The sequence below is a fragment of the Spermophilus citellus genome, assembly GCF_964194105.1.
Source record: "Spermophilus citellus genome assembly, chromosome: X".
In the NCBI taxonomy this organism is placed as follows: domain Eukaryota; kingdom Metazoa; phylum Chordata; class Mammalia; order Rodentia; family Sciuridae; genus Spermophilus; species Spermophilus citellus.
The window spans coordinates 10,428,599-10,448,429 of NC_138190.1; the positions used below are offsets into that span (position 1 = coordinate 10,428,599).

General features: G+C 38.7%; 1 protein-coding gene across 2 annotated transcripts in view; it reads right to left on the reverse strand.

The window, feature by feature from the left end:
* PIR (pirin) overlaps nt 1-19,831 on the reverse strand; it is a 105,180-nt gene that overhangs the window by 12,441 nt on the left and 72,908 nt on the right. For both annotated transcript variants that reach the window (XM_081276567.1, XM_081276566.1), the window contains exons 7-8: nt 12,149-12,193; nt 3,995-4,077 (exon numbers count right to left, since the gene is read on the reverse strand). In XM_081276567.1, coding sequence (XP_081132693.1) covers nt 3,995-4,077; nt 12,149-12,193 — 128 coding nt within the window. The remainder of the gene's footprint in view (nt 1-3,994; nt 4,078-12,148; nt 12,194-19,831) is intronic.

The following is a 19,831-nucleotide window of genomic DNA, read 5'->3' on the forward strand; positions in this document are numbered from 1 at the left end:
TAATACTAACAACAGATGATTAAAGTCCAGATGAGAGTCCTATGATTCATTTAATGTGTTAATAACTTCTAAACTATGCCTTTCTTGGTTTGTGTGATTGATTATAAATACAAAGTTTGAGATAACAGCAGGACTTTGAGAATTAATCAAATGGCATGCTTTTGCTATAGTAGCATTTTTCATAGTCACATATTACATTAAAAATGACCAGAAAGGAACTGAACTTTAGCATAGCTTAATTGCATACACTTGTTCTTACTAGAATTCATTGTTCATACTTTTTAGGCCAATGGAAAGATAAAACAATTAACTGCTATCAGTTTTTAAAAATTAGTGGTTTCTTTCATCATGAAATTTTTACACCTAAATAAGCAAAAATGGGGTATTTTGTTTCTCTTTCCATAGTTATTTTTTTAAATATTTATTTAGTTGTAGATGAATACACAGTATCTTTATTTATTTTTATGTGGTGCTGAGGATTGAACCCAGTGCCTCACATATGCGAGGCAGGTGCTTTACCACTGAGCCCCAGCCCCTCCAAGGTTATTTTAATCAAATATTATATATATATTTGGTACCAGAGATTGAACTCAGGGCACTCAACTACTGAGCAACATCCCTAGCTCTATTTTGTATTTAGAGACAGGGTCTCACTGAGTTGCTTAGGGCCTCGCTTTTGCCGAGGTTGGCTTTGAACTCGCGATCCTCCTGCATTAGCCTCTCAAGCCACTGGGATTACAGGTGTGCACCACTGAGCCTGGGTCAAATGTTGTATTTAATCAAATATTCATCTCTTTATTTTAGTGAATTCTGCACAAATGGTGCCAGTTTGAGAGACTGGTTACTCCCAAGAATGGTTCTGAAGATAGTCAATGAGGAACTGATTGTCTACCTCAGTATACTACAGATGAGACTGTTAATAATAAATTAGAAAACTAGTATAAACAGGGTCTAAAGGTGAGATGGAGGGCTGGGGATGTGGCTCAAGCGGTAGCGCGCTCGCCTGGCATGCATGCGGCCCTGGTTCGATCCTCAGCACCACATACCAACAAAGATGTTGTGTCCGCCGAAAACTAAAAAATAAATATTAAAAATTCTCTCTCTCTCTCTCTCTCTCCTCTCTCACTCCCTCTTTAAAAAAAATAAATAAAGGTGAGATGGAGTTTTTCATATCAAACTTATGTGCTCCTTATCATAGAGCCATCAGGACAAACATCACTCAGGAGAAAGTTCAGAGCAACAACTGGGAGGCCCAAGCAGCAAAGGGAGCCTTAGCCCTTGAAACAGGCCATTCCAGGGTGACTGGTACTAGTCCAGGATGAAATGTCCTGGGTAGCCTGAGGTCGATTCTAATCTCTAAGAACTCTGAAAAATCTAAGTTTGTTTTGAAACCATTGTGGTTTGGGCTTTCTCTAGGAAGTCAAAGGGTGTGGCCAGAAGACTCTTAAATCTATCATAAACCAAGCCCCCTGCAATTCCTTCTTCTATAGCAGACTGCAGAATAATGGCCAAGAAGGGTCCCTACAGGCTGACATATGTTAGCCTGAGATTGGGCAAATAAAGGCTGAGATGGAGGAAAGGAACCTGATAGAGAGAAGGCATGGTTTTATACATTGTTCTTGTCTTGCCCTCCTTTCCTGTCCTAGAGATTGGCCCCTCTAGAGGAAACTTTCCCCATCACTGTTAACCAAGGGCATGATGCTGAGATGAAGTTTGAAGATAAACCTGGCTTATAGCCTGACTGAGTCAGGGTCCCTTAGGGACTTTTTTTAGCTGTAGAAATTGCGTTCAAGCCTAGGTAGGGTATGTATAGATCCTTATGATATAACATGTATGTGATATAAGTATCTGTTAAATGAGGTATTTGGATCAGAAAACTCTCCAGCTACCATTTTTGGGCACCTCCAATATATTATACCAAGGATTGGCAAGCTTTCTCTGTAAAGGCCAGATAATTTTAGGTTTTTTGGGAACACAGCAACTCAATTCTACCTTTACGGTGTGACAGAATCCATAGACTATACAGAAAAGAATAGATGTGACTGTGATACAATAAAACTTTATTTATGAAGACATATTTGGATTTGGCCTACTACACATCATTTACTGACCCCTGTGCTAGATATAAATAGACTCTTAGATCATTCCAAATATTCTTAACAATCTCTGCAGTGGCCTCAGTTATTTCAATTTTTTATATCTTTTAATTAATTAATTAATTTTTTATGTGGTGCTGAGGCTCGAACCCATGGCCTCGCACATGCTAGGCAAGCACTCTACCACTGAGTCACAACCCCAGCCCCTTATTTCAATTTTTAAAATTTTTCAAATTGTAAGTTGTCATGATACATACCTTTATTTTTTTATTTATTTATATGTGGTGCTGAGGATTGAACCCAGTGCCTCATACGTGCTAGGTGCACTGCTAAGCCACAACCCCAGCCCACTAAAGTGTCATAACAAATGAGTGGCAAAGCCAAGATTCAAATCTTTACAATCCCTTTCCTGATGTTATCTAAGGGGAAATTTCTACTCTCCTGTGGATAGAACATACACTGTTTAAATGCTAATTTTTAAAAAACATTTTTTAGATAGAAATCTTTCTAAGGTTTGGATGGTGCAGGCTATAGCTTATACACAGAACAATGGCAGAATAGTTCTTTGAACCAGGAGTGCTGCTTTCCCATGCATTGATGATTTTTAGCTAATTCCTTTCTATCCCAGTTGTCCTCTGGGCTCTGACTCCCCTCATCATTTCTTCCTGGTGTTCCATTTTACCTTCTAAATCCTTATTATCTGCAAAGAAATGAGGTTGCTAAGTTAAATAATATAGCAAGCTAATCTGACATCAGTAGATTCTGGCCCATGTATAGTTTTCATGCCTCTTTTCTGAATTGGAGTGAAATATGTGAGAGTACATTTTTGTAGGTCAAAAGTGGCAATTTCATATGGTTCGACCTAACATTACAGGGTATTGTTTCTGAGATATGCATTCTTTCTGGTGCTCATGAGATTTTTCTCCTATTTACTTTACAGTTCATGGAGGTGCTGCAAATGAGGAAAGCAGAAGAAAGTGACTTCCAGGAAGGTGGGCTAAGATATGATAATTCCTAAAATCCATTACACTCTGTACAACAAGGGTCGGGGGTCAGAAATGAGTCACACTACCTCTCTATCAGTCACTGGCACACTGAAATAGTTCTCATTTCTACTTCTCAAAACTCATCTTTTCAGAAGCTTTTGCACAATTGTCTCTTTAATCTTTTCTATTAGAGTGACCCAAAGCCATCCCATTGCATTAACAGACTCACAAGAAGGTGAGCGAGCCACTCAATGGAATGAAATAGACATAAGAAGCTTGGCAACCTGGACAAAATACCTCTCGGGACTTTAAAAATATTAACCTTTACTGATAAAACAGAGAATCATCAAAAAAGGAGATGAAACACATCCCATGGCCCCCTCAGTTCCAAATGGGGATTATTTTCAAATGGCTCTATGTGAGTATGCGTGCAGGTCAATATTTACACTTCTAGAGGGCCAAATCATTTTTACTTATGCTAAAAGCAAAATAAACCAGTTTTACAAAGGACAAAAATTAAAGACAACAAAGATGTCTCCAGGTTCAAACAAGAGGGGGGTTCATATGATTCCTGAAGATAAGGAATCAACATACATGAAACTTTAAAATAAATGGATAAAAAATAGCATAAATTAATGAAAGGGATTGATAAATTTGTGGCATAATTTACTCTCCCAGGAAGAAAGAAAAATTTCCAGCTATACTAGAGATTGAAGGAGGGCTGGGGTCGTGGCTCAGCAGTAGAGTGCTTGCCTAGCACGTGCAAGGCCCCTGGGTTCGATCCTCAGCACCACATAAAAATAAATAAATAAATAGATAAGTAAGTAAGTAAATAAATAAATAGATTGAAGTATTTTCCTAGAAACTAGCAGGAAGTACAAGTTAAGAAAAGTAAAGATTTCTAATACGTACCTTATTCTCCACCTGGACACTGTCACCTTCTCCAAGCACTGCTGTGTGATGAGGTTCTATTTTCTGTTGAGCATCATCAGGCCCTACAAAATAAAAAAAAAAAAAAAAAAAAAAAAGATGACCCACTAACTTTAAGACTTATTATAGTACATTTATCCCATGATTGCACATTTGGGCAACCATTTAGTACCATATTAGTTTTAATTTCCAAAATAACAGACTTAGGGATCTCCTCAAACCTCTTGATCAGGTAGATTTGACACTACCAAAGTCTGAAACTGGTTGCTTTTCAATATAGATGAGAACAGGGAAGTGAGTCCTGCATTGTGTTTCCATTTATAGTTCAATGGATAAGCAAAGTCCTTGGCATTCTATGTTCCTAAAAGTGTTTCCTTGGGAAAATTATAAACCCCAGAAAAAGTAATCATACCTAGGAAAATTATCAAATTCCATCATTAATTCATTTCAATGCAATGTTTACTGAGTACCTACAATTGCCTAGTATCATGGGAAAATACAAAATGTGCAAAGCAGACTTCTTGCTTACAAATAATTAAAAATCTCATTAGGATTGAGTGCGGTGGCACACGCATGTAATCCTAGTGACTCTGGAGGCTGAGGCAGGAGAATTGCAAATTCAATGCCAGTCTTAGCAACTTAGTGAGGCCCTAAGTAACTCAGTGAGACCCTGCCTCAAAAATAAATAAAAAGGGCTGGGCATGTAGCTCAGTGGTAAAGTGCCCCTGGGTTCAATCCCTGATAGAAAAAACAAAAATCTCATTGGAGCAAACAAAATACATACACAAAATAATCAGAGAATAATTCGACTGAAAAATAAAAAAAAATTAGATAGCTATTGAATAATAGCTATTGAACTACGAACAGGACCCTATTCTAAGTGCTGTATCTTCAGGATAGATAAGTTTTCATTCCTTCTGTATTGACTGTATTGAAAGAACAAATAAAATTGACTTTTCAAGGTAACAAAAAAGTTGATTGTGAAAACAGGGGCTGCAGGGCTCATTCAGGTCTAGGGACCCCAGAAATTCGTTGTGGAGGAGATAACACTTGAACAGAGCTCTGCAGAACTAGGATAAACCTGCAAGAAGCAAAGTCAGGAAAAGGGGAATTCTAGACAAGAGGACAGACAGTGGGAAGGTAATGCAGGAACATTTCTGGGGAAACTGTGGACCTCCCACCATTGCTCAAACATGCTTCTAGAATGACAGAAATGGAGGCTGGCTTTAGATTTGGCAATAAAAGAAAAGTCTGGGAATTAAAGAAGAACCTCATTTAAATTTGGATGATATTTTTAACTGTGATGTGGCACAGCATTTTATTAGGTGTGTTTTATTGAGATCCCCTGGGAGCAATGAACCATGTCTTTATTTTCAACTTATTCATATATATCCCCCATTGCCCGTGTGGTTCCTTTCTGGCCCGTAAGTTTGTCATATAGCATGTTTCATGATACATAGTCCAAAATAGTTTATAAACTCCTTTGCTATGCGTTAATGGAGTGAGCTGACAAGAGACAGCACTCGAAATACCGAGTTGGTATTTCTCTGCACCCCTTATCAGGGTGGCTTGCTCTACTGCAGTACTCACTGATTTGTGAGGAAATCTTAATTTAGAAACCAAGAATTGAGCTGTCTGAAGGGCTCTAATCCTAACTTTACATGGGGTGCGACTTCTGCCCGTGCTCCCTGCTGATGTATGAAAGTGTCGATACTGGAGAGGCCATTCAAAATGTTTCACCCTAAGGTAGACCTTTCTTATAGACACTGGAGTCAGGTTTCCACTGTAATAATTCTAAATGTACCTCTAGCTTCTGCATTGTTACATGAAATGCTTAAAACAAGGGGTCATAGAAGGCAAAGACTGATTTCATCTTCATTTCTAGGTCATTTCTATGATATTTTTCCCAATCTAGTTATCTCCTAAACCTAAAATTGGTCTCAAAGGAAATATATCTTATTGGTTCTGATTACTTTCAATTATAAATAGGGCCAAATCAGATAATAAATAGTTTCCATTGGGAATCTGTACCAAAGAATGTTCAATCTAATAGGATAGTTAAGGAAAATTTAGCCGAAGATGATTTAATTGCAAATTTTTTACCTAAACCATCATAAAAGAGCAAAAATACTTGAAAATCTATTTTAAACTCAGTGCTGGTGCTGGGATTGTAGCTCAGTGGTAGAGCACTTGCCTAGCATGTGTGAGGTACTGGGTTTGATTCTCAGCACTGCATATAAATAAATAAATAAAATAAAGGTATTGTGTCCATCTACAACTAAAAAATTCTTTTTTTAAATTTTTTTTAGTTGTCAATGGACCTTTATTTTATTTATATGTGGTGCTAAGAATCGAACCCAGGACCTCACACATGCTAGGCAAGCACTCTACCACTGAGCCACAACCCCAGCCCCTAAAAAATTCTTTTATTAAAAAAAGTGCCATTAACTGCTGTACATCCCTTCTGTATATGCCATCTGGTCCTTTTCTTTTTCTTCTCTTTATGAGAACTGCTGTCTCACTTACTCTGTGTCCCACAAATTCTAGTACTTCCATCATATTTTGACACCACTAATTTTATGTATGTAGTTGAAGATCCCTTATCTGATACAATCAAGACTGTTAATCAAAAAACAGAAACTTCCTTAAACATTTCATTTTAAATTGAAGTGTAAATGTACATTAGTTTTTTAATTTTTATGAATACAGCTAAAATGGGTCTACTGACTGGATTGAAGCATTGTCTTTCTTTGTAAGACATACCCATGTGGCATCACCTAAATCCTTCTGGATTATTACAGTTTTCCCTAATCTTTGCCATCTGTCTCATTCATATTGATTTGAAGGCATTTTCTTCAGCAAATTACTTTTACAAAGCACCTGACTTAGTCTTTCTAGAATACCATCTCTCTTTTCACATTTATTTCTTTGATTTACATACTAATTAAATTACATAGTTGCAATTAGTGGTGCAACTGGCACAAACAAATGGAGAACAAACACAACTGCCTTGAAGTCCAGTACAGCTCAGCTGGTGGAAAGACCTGATCATCCTGGCTGTGGGTACATCCCTCACAGTATTCACTATGGAATGCAAGAGCACAAGTCAATCCAGTTAATTGAGTAAGTGGAGGTCAATTAAGAGCACTTCTGGTATGTATGTGTGCTTGCCCACTTTTATTGTAATATCCAAGGACCATGTCAAGTTTCTTAATACCACTCAAAATTAGGAACCAAAGGTTGAATACCAACTAAGTTTAAGTGGGACCATTCTGCCTTTGTAAGCCAGTTAGCTGTCATTTCAGTACCACAGATAAATGTTTTTAGATTTCTAAATGCCTTTTTCTCAGCACCAACATTATACTTGATATTGGTCCTTTTAGGGCACTGGCATTCAAACTGATAAAACCAGAGCAAGCTTCAAGGACATGACACACAAACCCTTTCACCATTTTGATCTCTGCATTAATGTGTAATTTTCATCATAGCTGCAGGGAAGGGGTTCAGTAGTAAGTACCTCTGGGATCTATTAGTTTTCTGACCATACAGTTTTTATATTCTTTTGATTTTTTTCTTTTTATCACATTCTGCACAGAATCCAGCTGAGGTGATGGTCAAAGGACTTTTTGCCTCAATAAGAGACTGTCGTCAAAGGCAACAGTTGACTTAGAAAGCTTTTCCAATGTTAAAGAAAGCGAGTGTATCAAAATTTACAAAAAGCCTTGAAAAGCATACCATGGATACTTTCAAATGAATCTTGAATATAGTAAAAAAGTGCTAATTTTATTCATCTTATATTACCTCTGTTAACACCTTTTCTTCAGGGTGTTATTGGAAGACAGTTAAATGATCTCACCGTACTTACCTTGAACTTTAAAATGTGTGACTCACCTTGACAAGTAGAGTCCACTCTTTCCCATCATTCAAAACTGCATCTGTTTACAGTCAAACTAAATGTACCAATGTCTATTTTTAAGTAGTTCTGTATCAATACTTTTTTGTTGTTGTTGCTGTTGTTACTGGGGATTGAACTCAGGGGTGCTTTACCAATGAGCCACACCCCCAGGCCTTTTTATATTTTATTTTGAGAAACAGGATCTTGAAGAGTTGCTTAGGGCTTCACTAAGTTGATGAGACTGTTTGAACTTGTGATCCTCCTGCCTCAGCCTCTTGAGTCCCTGGGATCAATGAACACTTTTAAGAGCCTTCTTAAATTTCTACTTTGTGAAGTCTCCCCAGATTATTTTCCCAACCCAAATTGCAGCCTATTTTACTGCAGCTTAATACACTAATTATTTTTACATTTATTTTTTATTGGTATAATTATACATCATAATGGGATTCATTATATCAAAGCTGTATATTCACATAACATAATTTGCTCAATCTCCTTCCTCAGTACCTTCTCTTTCCCTCCCACCTCTGTCCTTTTGATCTACCTGCTCTAGTCTACTGATTGCCCTTCTATTATTATTTTAATTATTTCATTATATATATATGTGTACACACATGTAAATAAAATGGGGAATCATTGTGGTATATTTGTACATGGACATAGCATAATTTGGTAGAATTCATTCCCCAGTACTTCCCTATGCCCATATTTATCACACCTACTTCAACAGAATGGAGGTGCTTTTTAACATTTCAAAAAGAACAATTACTTGCTTATCAGTTCCTGCCATCTGTAGTTGGCTGGTGCCAATCTAGTTTTATAAGCAAGATTTATCAAGGCAGTAAAATCAAAAAGCATTTTCTAGATTCTATATAAATTTTATAAGTCAGAACACATTCAATAGCTCTTTCTGTTTTGCTGTTTCTTTTCTTGGTGATTTGTTCTTGACTCTTTTTTTAACACCCCTATTAGAGATTGGGTAAGAAGAAGGGAAGGAGGTAAAATTCAAATGAGGTCCTCATAAAATTCAAATGAGATAAAATTCAAATGGGGTTGCTCATTAATTCAAGCAGAGTCCTAAGAGGTAGTTTTGTGAGCTGGATTCTGTCCATGGTCCCGCTTACTCTGGATAGATGCAACTTCACTCCAAGACTACAAACCACACCCTATTTCTTTTTCTTTTTCTTTTTTTTTTTTTTGCAGAGGGATGGGGGGCGGTGGGGGTTGGGTACCAAGATTGAACTCAGGGGCACTTGACCGCTGAACCACATCCCTATTTTTTTCAATATATATATATTTTTTAGTTATACATGGACACAATATCTTTATTTTGTTTATTTATTTTTATGTGGTGCTGAGGATCAAACCCAGTGCCTCACATGTGCAAGGCAAGAGCTCTGCCACTGAGCTACAACCCCAGCACCCCCAGCCCTATTTTGTATTTTATTTAGAGACAGAATCTCATTGATTTGCTTAGGGCCTCGCTTTTGCTGAGGCTGGCTTTGAACTCATGATCCTCCTGTGTCAGGCTTCCAAACCACTGGGATTACAGGTGTGCACCACTGCACCTGGCCACACAACCCTATTTCTTGCCAGATGTTTTGCACTTGTGGACCATGGTCACAAATGGGAATCAGGCCAGTGATCAGAGATGACTCAGAAAAATCCTGCCTCACCTCGAGGAAAATAAGTGGATAAAATAAGACAATTTTTTAAAAATAAGAAGTAAATAAGAAAAAAACAATAATAAGTGGCACTCTCACCCTGAGAAGTACAGAGCTTTTCATGCATTAATTTCTGGAACTAAAGGTGTCTCAGGAAACAAGACTGTAACAATGGATTAGAATAGATTTTGAAGATTACTTGTTAATTTTTCTCCCCTTTATCCTTCACAATGACATTAAAACCAAAATCAATTGTAGAGCCAATAGGCTAGGAAAGGTCTTTACTTTTTTAAATGGCTGGAAGAAATTTAAAAATTGTATTTGATGACATATGAAAAATACACAAATTTTACATAAAATTTTATTGTATATATTTGTATGTGTTATTGCCTATGGCTGATTTTGTGCCTCCTGGCAGGGCTGAGTAGTCACAACTGAGACTATTTTGTGGCTCACAGAGATGAAAATATTTGTTGTCTGGCCCTTTATAGAAAGTTTGCTTTCTCCTGCTTTTTCTTATTCCACATAAATATTTCTGGAATCCACCTTAGAATTCATGTGCTTTCTTTATTACGTTCCATTTATGCAGATTATTTTGTTGGTCTTGAAATCATAAATCAGGGATACCACTTCCATTTTATTTTTTTACATTTTTACAAAGTATTATGGAATTATCAGGATATTCAGAAGATTATAAAAATAAATGAATTTCATCTCTTCCAGGTGGTTAATATAGCTTAATGTATGTGCACAGGGATTTATATACAATACTAGATTATTTTCATACTTTCTTGAATGCTAAAATAAATGAATTTTGCTTCTGACCCTTAATTGAACTGCTATTCAGTGAAAGAGGAATCAAGTCCACCTACACCATATTAGGAATAAGTTCAAAATACTGTTATTTCCAGAAGAAAACTTGTAGATAATTGAGCACTCTTTTTGGAAAATATAAAGCACGGCTTAGCCAAGCATGGTGGCACACACTTGTAATCCCAGCAGCTCAGAAGGCTGAGGCAGAAAGATCCCAAGTTTAAAGCCAGCCTCAGCAAAGGCAAGGTGCTAAACAACTCAGTGAGACCTGGTCTGTAAATAAAATACAAAATAGGGCTGGGGACGCGGCTCAGAGGTCGAGTACTTCTGAGTTCAATCTCTAGTACCAAACAAAGGAAGGCTGAGGCAGGAGGATCATGAGTTCACATTCCCAGCCTCAGCAACTTAGCAAGGCCCTAAGCAACTTAGCAAGACTGAGTCTCAAAATTAAAAAAAAAAATTAAAATAAAAAAGGGCTTGGAATGTGGCTTAGGGTTAAGCACTACTGGGTTCAATCCCTGGGACCAAGAAAAAAAAGAATGCTTTAAACTAGCTCTGGGTGTAGCCTTGTAGCTCTGAGCAGATGATGTTATCGAGCCAGCTATCCTGGAGCTACAGTGTATTGCCCAAAGAGGTGGCCATGTTAGGGCCCCTGGAAGTTCATTATGGGCACCTGCAGGAGGCAGGTGGAGAGGATCCGACCCAAGAGGGTCTCAGAAATGGGGATTCTTGGCCTGCACCTTGGGATCCTCCCCAACCATCATTGTTCACAGGGATGAGAAGCAGAAAATGAGAACTTGATTCTCTTTGGGATATTCCCAAAAGCACAGCTAGAGATGAATATTCTGGTGCAATAAGTTTATTTGATTCCAGGGAACAACAGTCCAAAAGGGTTAGACAGGAACAGAAGGCAGACAATGAAGGGCGAGTCATGGGGAACACTCCCACCAGGAAACTTTAGGAAAAGTTCTCTCACAAAGGCTTCTGGATTATTCTACCTGAGGAACCAGGTAACTTTCAGAGTATTCATTCTCCAGCACTTTCAACCTGCCTGTCTGGGGCAGAGCAGCCTTCCAGGGTTTGAGAGAAAGTGGCATAGATACTGGCCACTGGAAGTTGATCAGTAGGTACTGAGGATATACAGCCCCAGGGCTATGGGTTCTGCACTGACAGCATCTGCTACAACCATTTCCTGCCTTGGTTCTGGTCCCAGGTCTACCAATGTACCCTTGGTAAGTTAAATAACTTCCTTTAGATTTCACATTCCTCATGTAAAAAATGAGAGTTAATTAGTTCTCAAAAGTCCCTTTTTAAAAAGACTCAACAAGCTATACAATACACAATCCTTAGAATAGGAGAAAACTCACTTTGAGATACTTCAGAGGCACCTGGGACTGCTAATTCACCTTCTTTCACCTCCGAGGAGATAGATTCCTGCTCCTAGGGGAGTGTACTACAGCTGCATCTCCTTATAGTATGGAGGTTGCCAACCTCTTCTTAGTGAGATGATAACACACATAATCATGCCTGGACCTCTTGTTTGCACAGAGACCACAGAAAATGGCTATGTCACGAATGGTATTCATATTCTCCCTCATTGAACATTCTGGAACTGTGAGCACCCTGCTGTGACTATACCTATGCTGGGAATGTAGAGAGGGCTGGTGTATTTGATTATACAAAATAGTTTCAATCTACCATTTATCCCTTTAGTAGTTTAAATTAAGTTGCAGTTGAAGCCAAAATGATATACTTATAACTTACCAATATACACATCTCCAGATATGGTATAAATGAAACTCGTCCACCCTGGAAAAGGACCAGCAACATTAAAATGTTAGTGTCCATAATGTCAAAAGGAAAGACAAAAGAAAAATCTGAAGATGAAATCCTTTCTTTTCTTTTTTTTATTTTTTTTTATTTATTTTTATTGGTTGTTCAAAACATTACAAAGCTCTTGACATATCATATTTCATACATTTGATTCAAGTGGGTTATGAACTCCCATTTTTACCCCGTATACAGATTGCAGTATCACATCAGTTACACATCCACGTTTTTACATAGTGCCATACTAGTGACTGTTGTATTCTGCTACCTTTCCTATCCTCTACTATCCCCCCTCCCCTCCCCTCCCCTCCCCTCTTCTCTCTCTACCCCATCTACTATAATTCATTTCTCTCCCTTGTTTTGTTTTGTTTTCCTTTCCCCTCACATCCTCTTATATGTAATTTTGTATTTGAGATTCTAGTTCTGTGAGCTGCTTAAAATACATACTCACATATGTGCACTTTCTTACACACACATGTGTGCACACATACGTGCTTCTAAACCTAAATGACTTCACTTCCAATGTTTCAGAGCCACCCAAAGTAGAAAATGCACAATTCATGTGGCTGTATATCTATATGCCAAAAGTCATATTAACAAACAAGTTGTTCTTTCTAGTTCTATTAACTGCAAGACTCCAATTTGTCTTTTATCTTCGGTTTGCTATGTCCCCAGGTAGCCTGAAGTGTGAATAATGCTATAAAGATTTTTTTTCAATATTTTAGTTTTTAGTTGTAGTTGGGCACAATATCTTCATTTTATTTATTTATTTTTATGTGGTGCTGAGGGTTGAACCCAGGGCCTCACACATGCTAGGCAAGCACTCTACCACTGAGCCACAACCCCAGTCCTGTTTTTCTTTTTTATTACTTAGTTGAATTCTAGTTTTCAGTGGACTCATTTTTTCTTATCTATTCTAAAGTATAACATGCATCAGTTGCAAGGATGTAAGGATACAAAAATCTCTGGGGGACTAATGGGCTTCAGATGGCTTGTGAAATCCCTGGAATTGTCCATACAATTTTTCAAAAGTGTGCATTTTTCTGGAAAAAGGATACATAGTATCTATCAGATTCCTACCATGACCTGAGGGGCCAAAAGCTCAGATCCAGCCACAACCTAACTTTTGCACTCTTGGCCCCAGCACTTGATTTTCATGAATATTTATGTACTGTACCCATGGCTCACAGAGATGCTGTGTTTGCTCGGAGAGATGTGAACCTAGAAATGGCAAACTCAAAAAGAAGTGAGAATGTCATTCCTTGTGCCTTCAGCAGAAAAGACAATCTGGAAATGAAATATAGGGCAGAGTTCATGGTGGGAAGGAAGGGCACAGGAATCAAGGACACAGTGACAAAAGCAGGCACAGAAGGAGTAAGGAGGATAAAACACACTCTAAGGACATGGTTGTGATGGTTGGTGGGTTCAAGCACACAAGAGTGCCCAAAAGAAACGCCAGAACTGATAACATTGAACACAATGGAGTCTTGAGAAAATCTGAAGGTTGGCCAAACACAATTGGCAGATATAATGAACAAGGCCCCGCCAGCGGTGCTCAAGTTGCACAGCTCTGGGGAGAGAGGTTCGTGGCAGCTGCTGAAAGCCCTCGCTAGACTTTGTAGCACACTCCGATCTGCCTGCTAATGGATGCCGAGCTTCCCATTCCTATTAAGCCTGATTTATCATTATACTGTACAACAAAACCCACCACTGGAAATTCTTGAGATTTTCTTTTCAAAATGCAAATGACTTTATTTTTTTAGATTATAAAAAAAATTAATACATTATTTTAAGAATATGAAGTCATGGACCATCTAAACTGGAAATCTTCCTACATCATCATGCCTACACTGACATAAATATTGTTAGCAATTTGGTATTTGTACTTAAAGGTTTGTTTGTTTCCTTTTATGCACTGTATGATAATGACTTAAAAATTAGAACAATAAGTCCTGGGTTTTTTGTTTTGAGGGGTGGGGGGCAGGGGTGCCAGGCATTAAACCCAGGGATGCTTAATCACTGAGCCACATCCCCAGCCCTTTTTTTTTTTAAGAGGAGAGAGAGAGAGAGAGAGAGAGAGAATTTTTAATATTTATTTATTTTTTTTAGTTCTCAGCGGACACAACATTTTTGTTGGTATGTGGTGCTGAGGATCGAACCCAGGCCGCACGCATGCCAGGCGAGCGCGCTACCACTTGAGCCACATCCCCAGCCCTTTTAAAATATTTTATCTAGAGACAGGTTCTCACTGAGTGGTTCAGTGCCTCCCTAAATTGCTGAGGCTGACTTTGAACTTGAGATTCCTCCTGCCTCAGCCTCCTGAACTGCTGGGATCACAGGTGTGCACTAGACCAAAATATTCTGTTTTGAATTCCTTTCCTTGTCAAAACACAGAGCAATAATTCATCCTTAGGAAAGACTGTATAGCATTGCACTGTAAGGACATGTCAAAATCTACATAACCAATCCCCTCTACAAGGTTTCAAGGTATTAAAAAACTCTTTCCACATTTGACAGGACCTCAAAGCTGTTAATTGCTCAACCTGCTACCTGGCGGCTCTGATTCTGGCTCTAAGAGGAAAAGACTAGGCTACAACACTTGCTGCTCCAGAGTCAAATTCTTAGGCAATAGGTTTTATTCAAAGTCAGCTTTGAAAAGATCACCACTTTCAGCAAGAGGAAGTTCTGTGTGTTTCAATACCAAATAAAATATGCTCGAATTCGGGACCCCCAAAAGACCACCAGAGACCAAGATGGATGTAAGCAGCAAAGAGGTGTTTATTGCGAGCTAGCTTGGTCCTCCGCGAGCACACACAGCAACTGGTGACGCTGAGAGGCCCTGAGCCCAGGGTCTGCAGCAGTTTTATACATTCTTTGGAGAAGGCAGGGACCCCCACATACATCATAGCATCTCTTAGCAAATCATCACACACCACGGGACAATCAAATAACAACTCTAAAACATGATTAGCACATTCACTGGAGGGAACAAGTTGGGTAGGGGTGATTGGTTACTACAAGAGAGGGATTCCTTTGAACTGATTGGTTTGAGCCAAGAGGGGTGTACATGCTGAACTACATGGTTTCCCAACATGTTATCAACCACCATAAACCACTGGGAGGGTCATCTGGCATCCCAGGTATTTCCCTGTCTCATGCTGATTGGTGGCTGCTAGGGGGTTGCTATGGATCTCCACCTAGCCTGACTGAGTCAGGGACACCTGGCGCAGCAGATCTCTCCTGTTATTTGTAGATAAACAACTTAGCAGGGCGTGAATGTGCCTAGGAGTGCTCTGTGGGTCTTTCCAAGGACAAAGGTGATGTCCCTTCCTTGGACAGGCTTTGCTCTGAGGTAGAGGCTGGTTTTTCGGGGCTTCCCTCAACTTCCTGGCCTGACAGAGAATCTGGGAATAGAGACTATCCCTGCCCCAGCCTGTGTAGTACAGGCTAATTAAACTGAATATGGATATTTCCTGCCTTTTGTTCCCATTTTGTCCCCTCTGTTAGCCAAGCAAATCTACATATGTATATCACCTGGCTTTTGTTTTTATAAATGGTAAATGCTTCCGTGGGGCAGCCAGGAGAAGTAATCTAGCTGCTTTTCCCCAGTTTCATCAAAATGCACAAAATTTGGAGGTTGGGGTTGTAGATCAGTGGTAAAGGGCTTGCCTATCATGCTTAAGGCACTGAGTTCGATCCCCAGTACCATATAAAAAAACTAAATAAACAACATAAAGGTATTGTGAACATCTACAATTTAAAAATCTCTTTTTGAAAAAATGCACAAAATTCACTTTTCCGTCTTTATTTTATGAGAGCAAGTGCCCAAATCTAGCCAGTAAGGATCCAGGTAGGATCATTTTAATCTTTCTAATTTCATTCCTCCTTTGTTTCCCTCTTACCCTCTAAGCAGAAATCTAGTCCAAACATAATTGCCGAGGTCAGTTTTCTTTAAAATTTTTTCACATAACCCAGAAGTACCAAACATTTGCTTCAAGGAATGGCTGAGTCAATTTATTAAATGCATTTATCTATTTTTATTCCTCCTTTTTAAAATAGTCTAGTAGGATATAGAGTCTTCTTTTGCCAGTTATAATACAGTTCATGTTGCTGGCTGGAATGCACAATGTTAGAAGTAATAGAATTGCAAGAGCGGGCAATTTCCTTTTTATCTTCTTTTCGGCATGGGTGACCACATGCACTTGTTTTTATTAAACTTTGTTTAATTTCCACTGTTTGTTTTCTTAAGGCTAGCATAAAAGAAAACAAATGCCCAAGTATGTGAATGCATACTACATATTTAAAAACAACCTTATTTCCTTAGAATTACCTCTCTATGAGCTGGGGATTTAGTTCAGTTGGTAGAGTGCTTGTCTTCTATACACAAGGCCCTGGGTTCAATCCCCAGCACCACAAAAAAAAAAAAAAAAAAAAAAAAAAAAAAAAAAGAATTAACTCTCTACTAAGAGCAGTATTGCATCAGCAAAGGGTTGTCCTCTGAGATTTTTTTTCAGGTACCCTCTTCCCACTTTTATGTCATGCACCAGGAATTGATGCCACCTCACAATTTTGTTGTTGTCAGGGTCACACCCCTACATTTTCCTTTCTTTTTACAAATATGGTTGCCAAGCTACCGTCTCTCTGCAGCTGGGAAGCGCTTCCCTTCCCTTAGGCAATAACAAATAAAATGAGTTGGGATAGAGGTCATATTTTTCTGGCCCCCTAGGACAGTTAAGTCAGCAACACATATAAATCAGACCTCCTTTAGCCTAACATAAAAAATGTACAATGTTTCTTTTAATTATGTAAATCATTTTCTGTGGCATCTGTTCTCATTTGTAGGGAGGTTCCTAATTCTTGCAAACATCCCTAGTGAGAGTTTTTTTTTTTTAAATTACATTCCTTGGCTTAATCTAGATCATTTCCCTCTTCCTCAGTCTTTTTTTGTTTTTAATCTGGGCTTGAACCCAGGGGCGCTTAACCCCTGAGCCACATTACAACTCTTTTTATTTTTATTTTGAGACAGGGTCTTGCTAAATTGCTGAGGCTGGCTTTGAACTTGCGATCTTCCTGCCTTATCTCCGGAGCCACTGGGATTATAGGAGCCACTGGGATTACAGGCATGCACCAACCGGGCAGGGCCCTTCTCAGTCTTAAGAGTTCATTATTCCAGTGAATTTATAGATACATGTATCTAGATAAAAAGTAGAAAAACATGGTCTGGTGACACACCAAATCCATAATAGAAGTCAGCTCTTGGGAGGAGAGGAGAGGGTAAAGGAGCCAAGAAGAGAATCCAATTCTGGGTCACACTGGTTGCCAGACCTCAAAACAGCCGTGGTTCCTGAAAATCTGCCCCAGAAGTCCTTGCATCAAGTTTCCACAGGCAAATACCTCACCATGGACTTAATGCCTGACTTCCTGGGACAGGAGGCAGAGATGTTTGGTCCTCTCCTCATTTCACCAAATTATTTTTAAATTTTTATTTATACATACAGAAAAGCTGCAAAAATAATACAGAGAATTACTGTATACCATTTACCCAGATTCCCCAAAAGCCAACATGTTATCATACTTTATCATTTTTCTTGGTATAAATATCATTTTTCCCAAAATACTTCTAAATAATACGTGATGCCTCTTACCCTGAAATAATTTTCAATATGTATTCTCTAAAAATAAGGATATTTTCCTACATCATTTCCCTCATCATTAGACCAGATTGTTTGCTAATCCCCTTCCCCTCTTTTTTGGGAAGTGGGGGTACCCAGGGATTGAACTCAGGGGCACTCAACCACTGAGCCACATCCCCAGCCCTATTTTGTATTTTATTTAGAGACAGGGTCTCACTGAATTGCTTAGCCACCTTGCTTTTGCTGAGGCTGGCTTTGAACTCACAATCTTCCTGCCTCAGGCTCCAGAGCTGCTGGAATTAGAGGCATGCGCCACCACATCTGGATCTTTTTTTAAAACACCTTCATTTTATTTATTTATTTTTTTTTATGTGATGCTGAGGATGGAACCCAGTGCCTCACATGTGCTAAACAAGCACTCTACCATTGAGCTACATACAACCCCAAGCCCAAGTAAAGTGCTCTTATAAAAAATTATGCAATTAACATTGATACATTACCATTATCTACATATTCAAATTGTTGTAATTTTCAGAATAATATCTTTTATGGAGATAAGAAAAACAAATTTCTACGAAAGGATCCACTCAGGGTAACATGCTCTGGTTAGTGATCACATCTAACCTTCTTCCATCTGAAACAGACCTTCAGGTTTTTGGGGGTTTTGTGTGTGTGTGTGTGTGTGTGTGTGTGTGTGTGTGTGTGTGTATGTGTCATTAAAAGTACAGACCAGTTATTTTGTAGAAAGTCCCTCAGTTCAGGTTTATTTGCTGATCCCTCATCATTAGACCAGATTGTTTGCTAATCCCCTTCCCCTCTTAGAGAAGAATTTTCATTTATTTTCAATACTTTGCCTTTTAAAAAAAAATGGAAGCATACAAAGTATGAAATAATGAACACATTTATTTCACTTTGTGTGTATGTGTGTGTATATGTACATGTGTGTGTGTGTGTGTGTGTGTGTGTGTGTGTGTGTGTGTGTGTGTATGCATGTACTGGAGATTGAATTTGGGGCCTCATACAAGCACTGTACCACTGAACTACATTCTCCACCCCTTTTCTTTTAAGACTAAACTATACAGGTAAAAGAAATGTCCCCTAACTGGCCCCAATTTGTTTTCTACACATAGCAAATTGGAACTTTCTGGAAGCCCCAATTAAAACGCTTCAAGTGCAGCCAGGTGTGATGGTGTAGGCCTGTAATCCCAGTGACTCAGGAGGCTGAGATAGGAGGATCACAAGCTGAGGGCCAGTCTGGGCAACTTAGAGAGACCCTGTCTCAAAAAACAAAAAGGGTTGAAGATATAGCTCAGTAGTAAAATGTCCCGGGATTTAATCCCTACTACCAAAAAAAACCAAAAAAACAAAAAGTAATTTTTAAAAAAGTAAAATTTTTTTGAAAAGGGCTGGGGATGTAGAGGGCCCCTGGGTTCAATCCCCAGAACCATCAAAAAACCAAAAACGCCAACCCCTAACTCCCAAAACCTTCAATGACTTCCTGTTCTCCCAGTAAGTACAAGCCCAAACATCTAAAGCTGGCAGATTCTTCTCAATTTGGTCTTGCTCCTCTTCTCCATTAGCATGGAGCCTCTGATTATTTTGCCTCCATATTTAATTCTAACCCAGCATACCTTTCCTGGGGAGGGGTGAAAGGAGAGCAGGGCAGCAGTTCCACAAAGGGAGCTTTGTGGAGCAAGAGAAAACCAACCAACCACGTAACTAGAAAACAACAAAAATGAACACATGATCACAGTCAGAAAGTGTAGGTATAAAAATCCACACAACATTCATGGGGAAACCTAGGACCAGACTCTAAACTTCTTCAAACCTGTCTCCTGGTTTGTAAAATAAGGGAAAAAAAATAGGTACAATACAGGGCTATTATGATAATTAAGTGGCACTGGGTGCATCTCTTTACAAATATATAAATTTTCACATGCAGACATGTGTTATATGCTTTCTTCGTTCTCTATACCACGCCTGA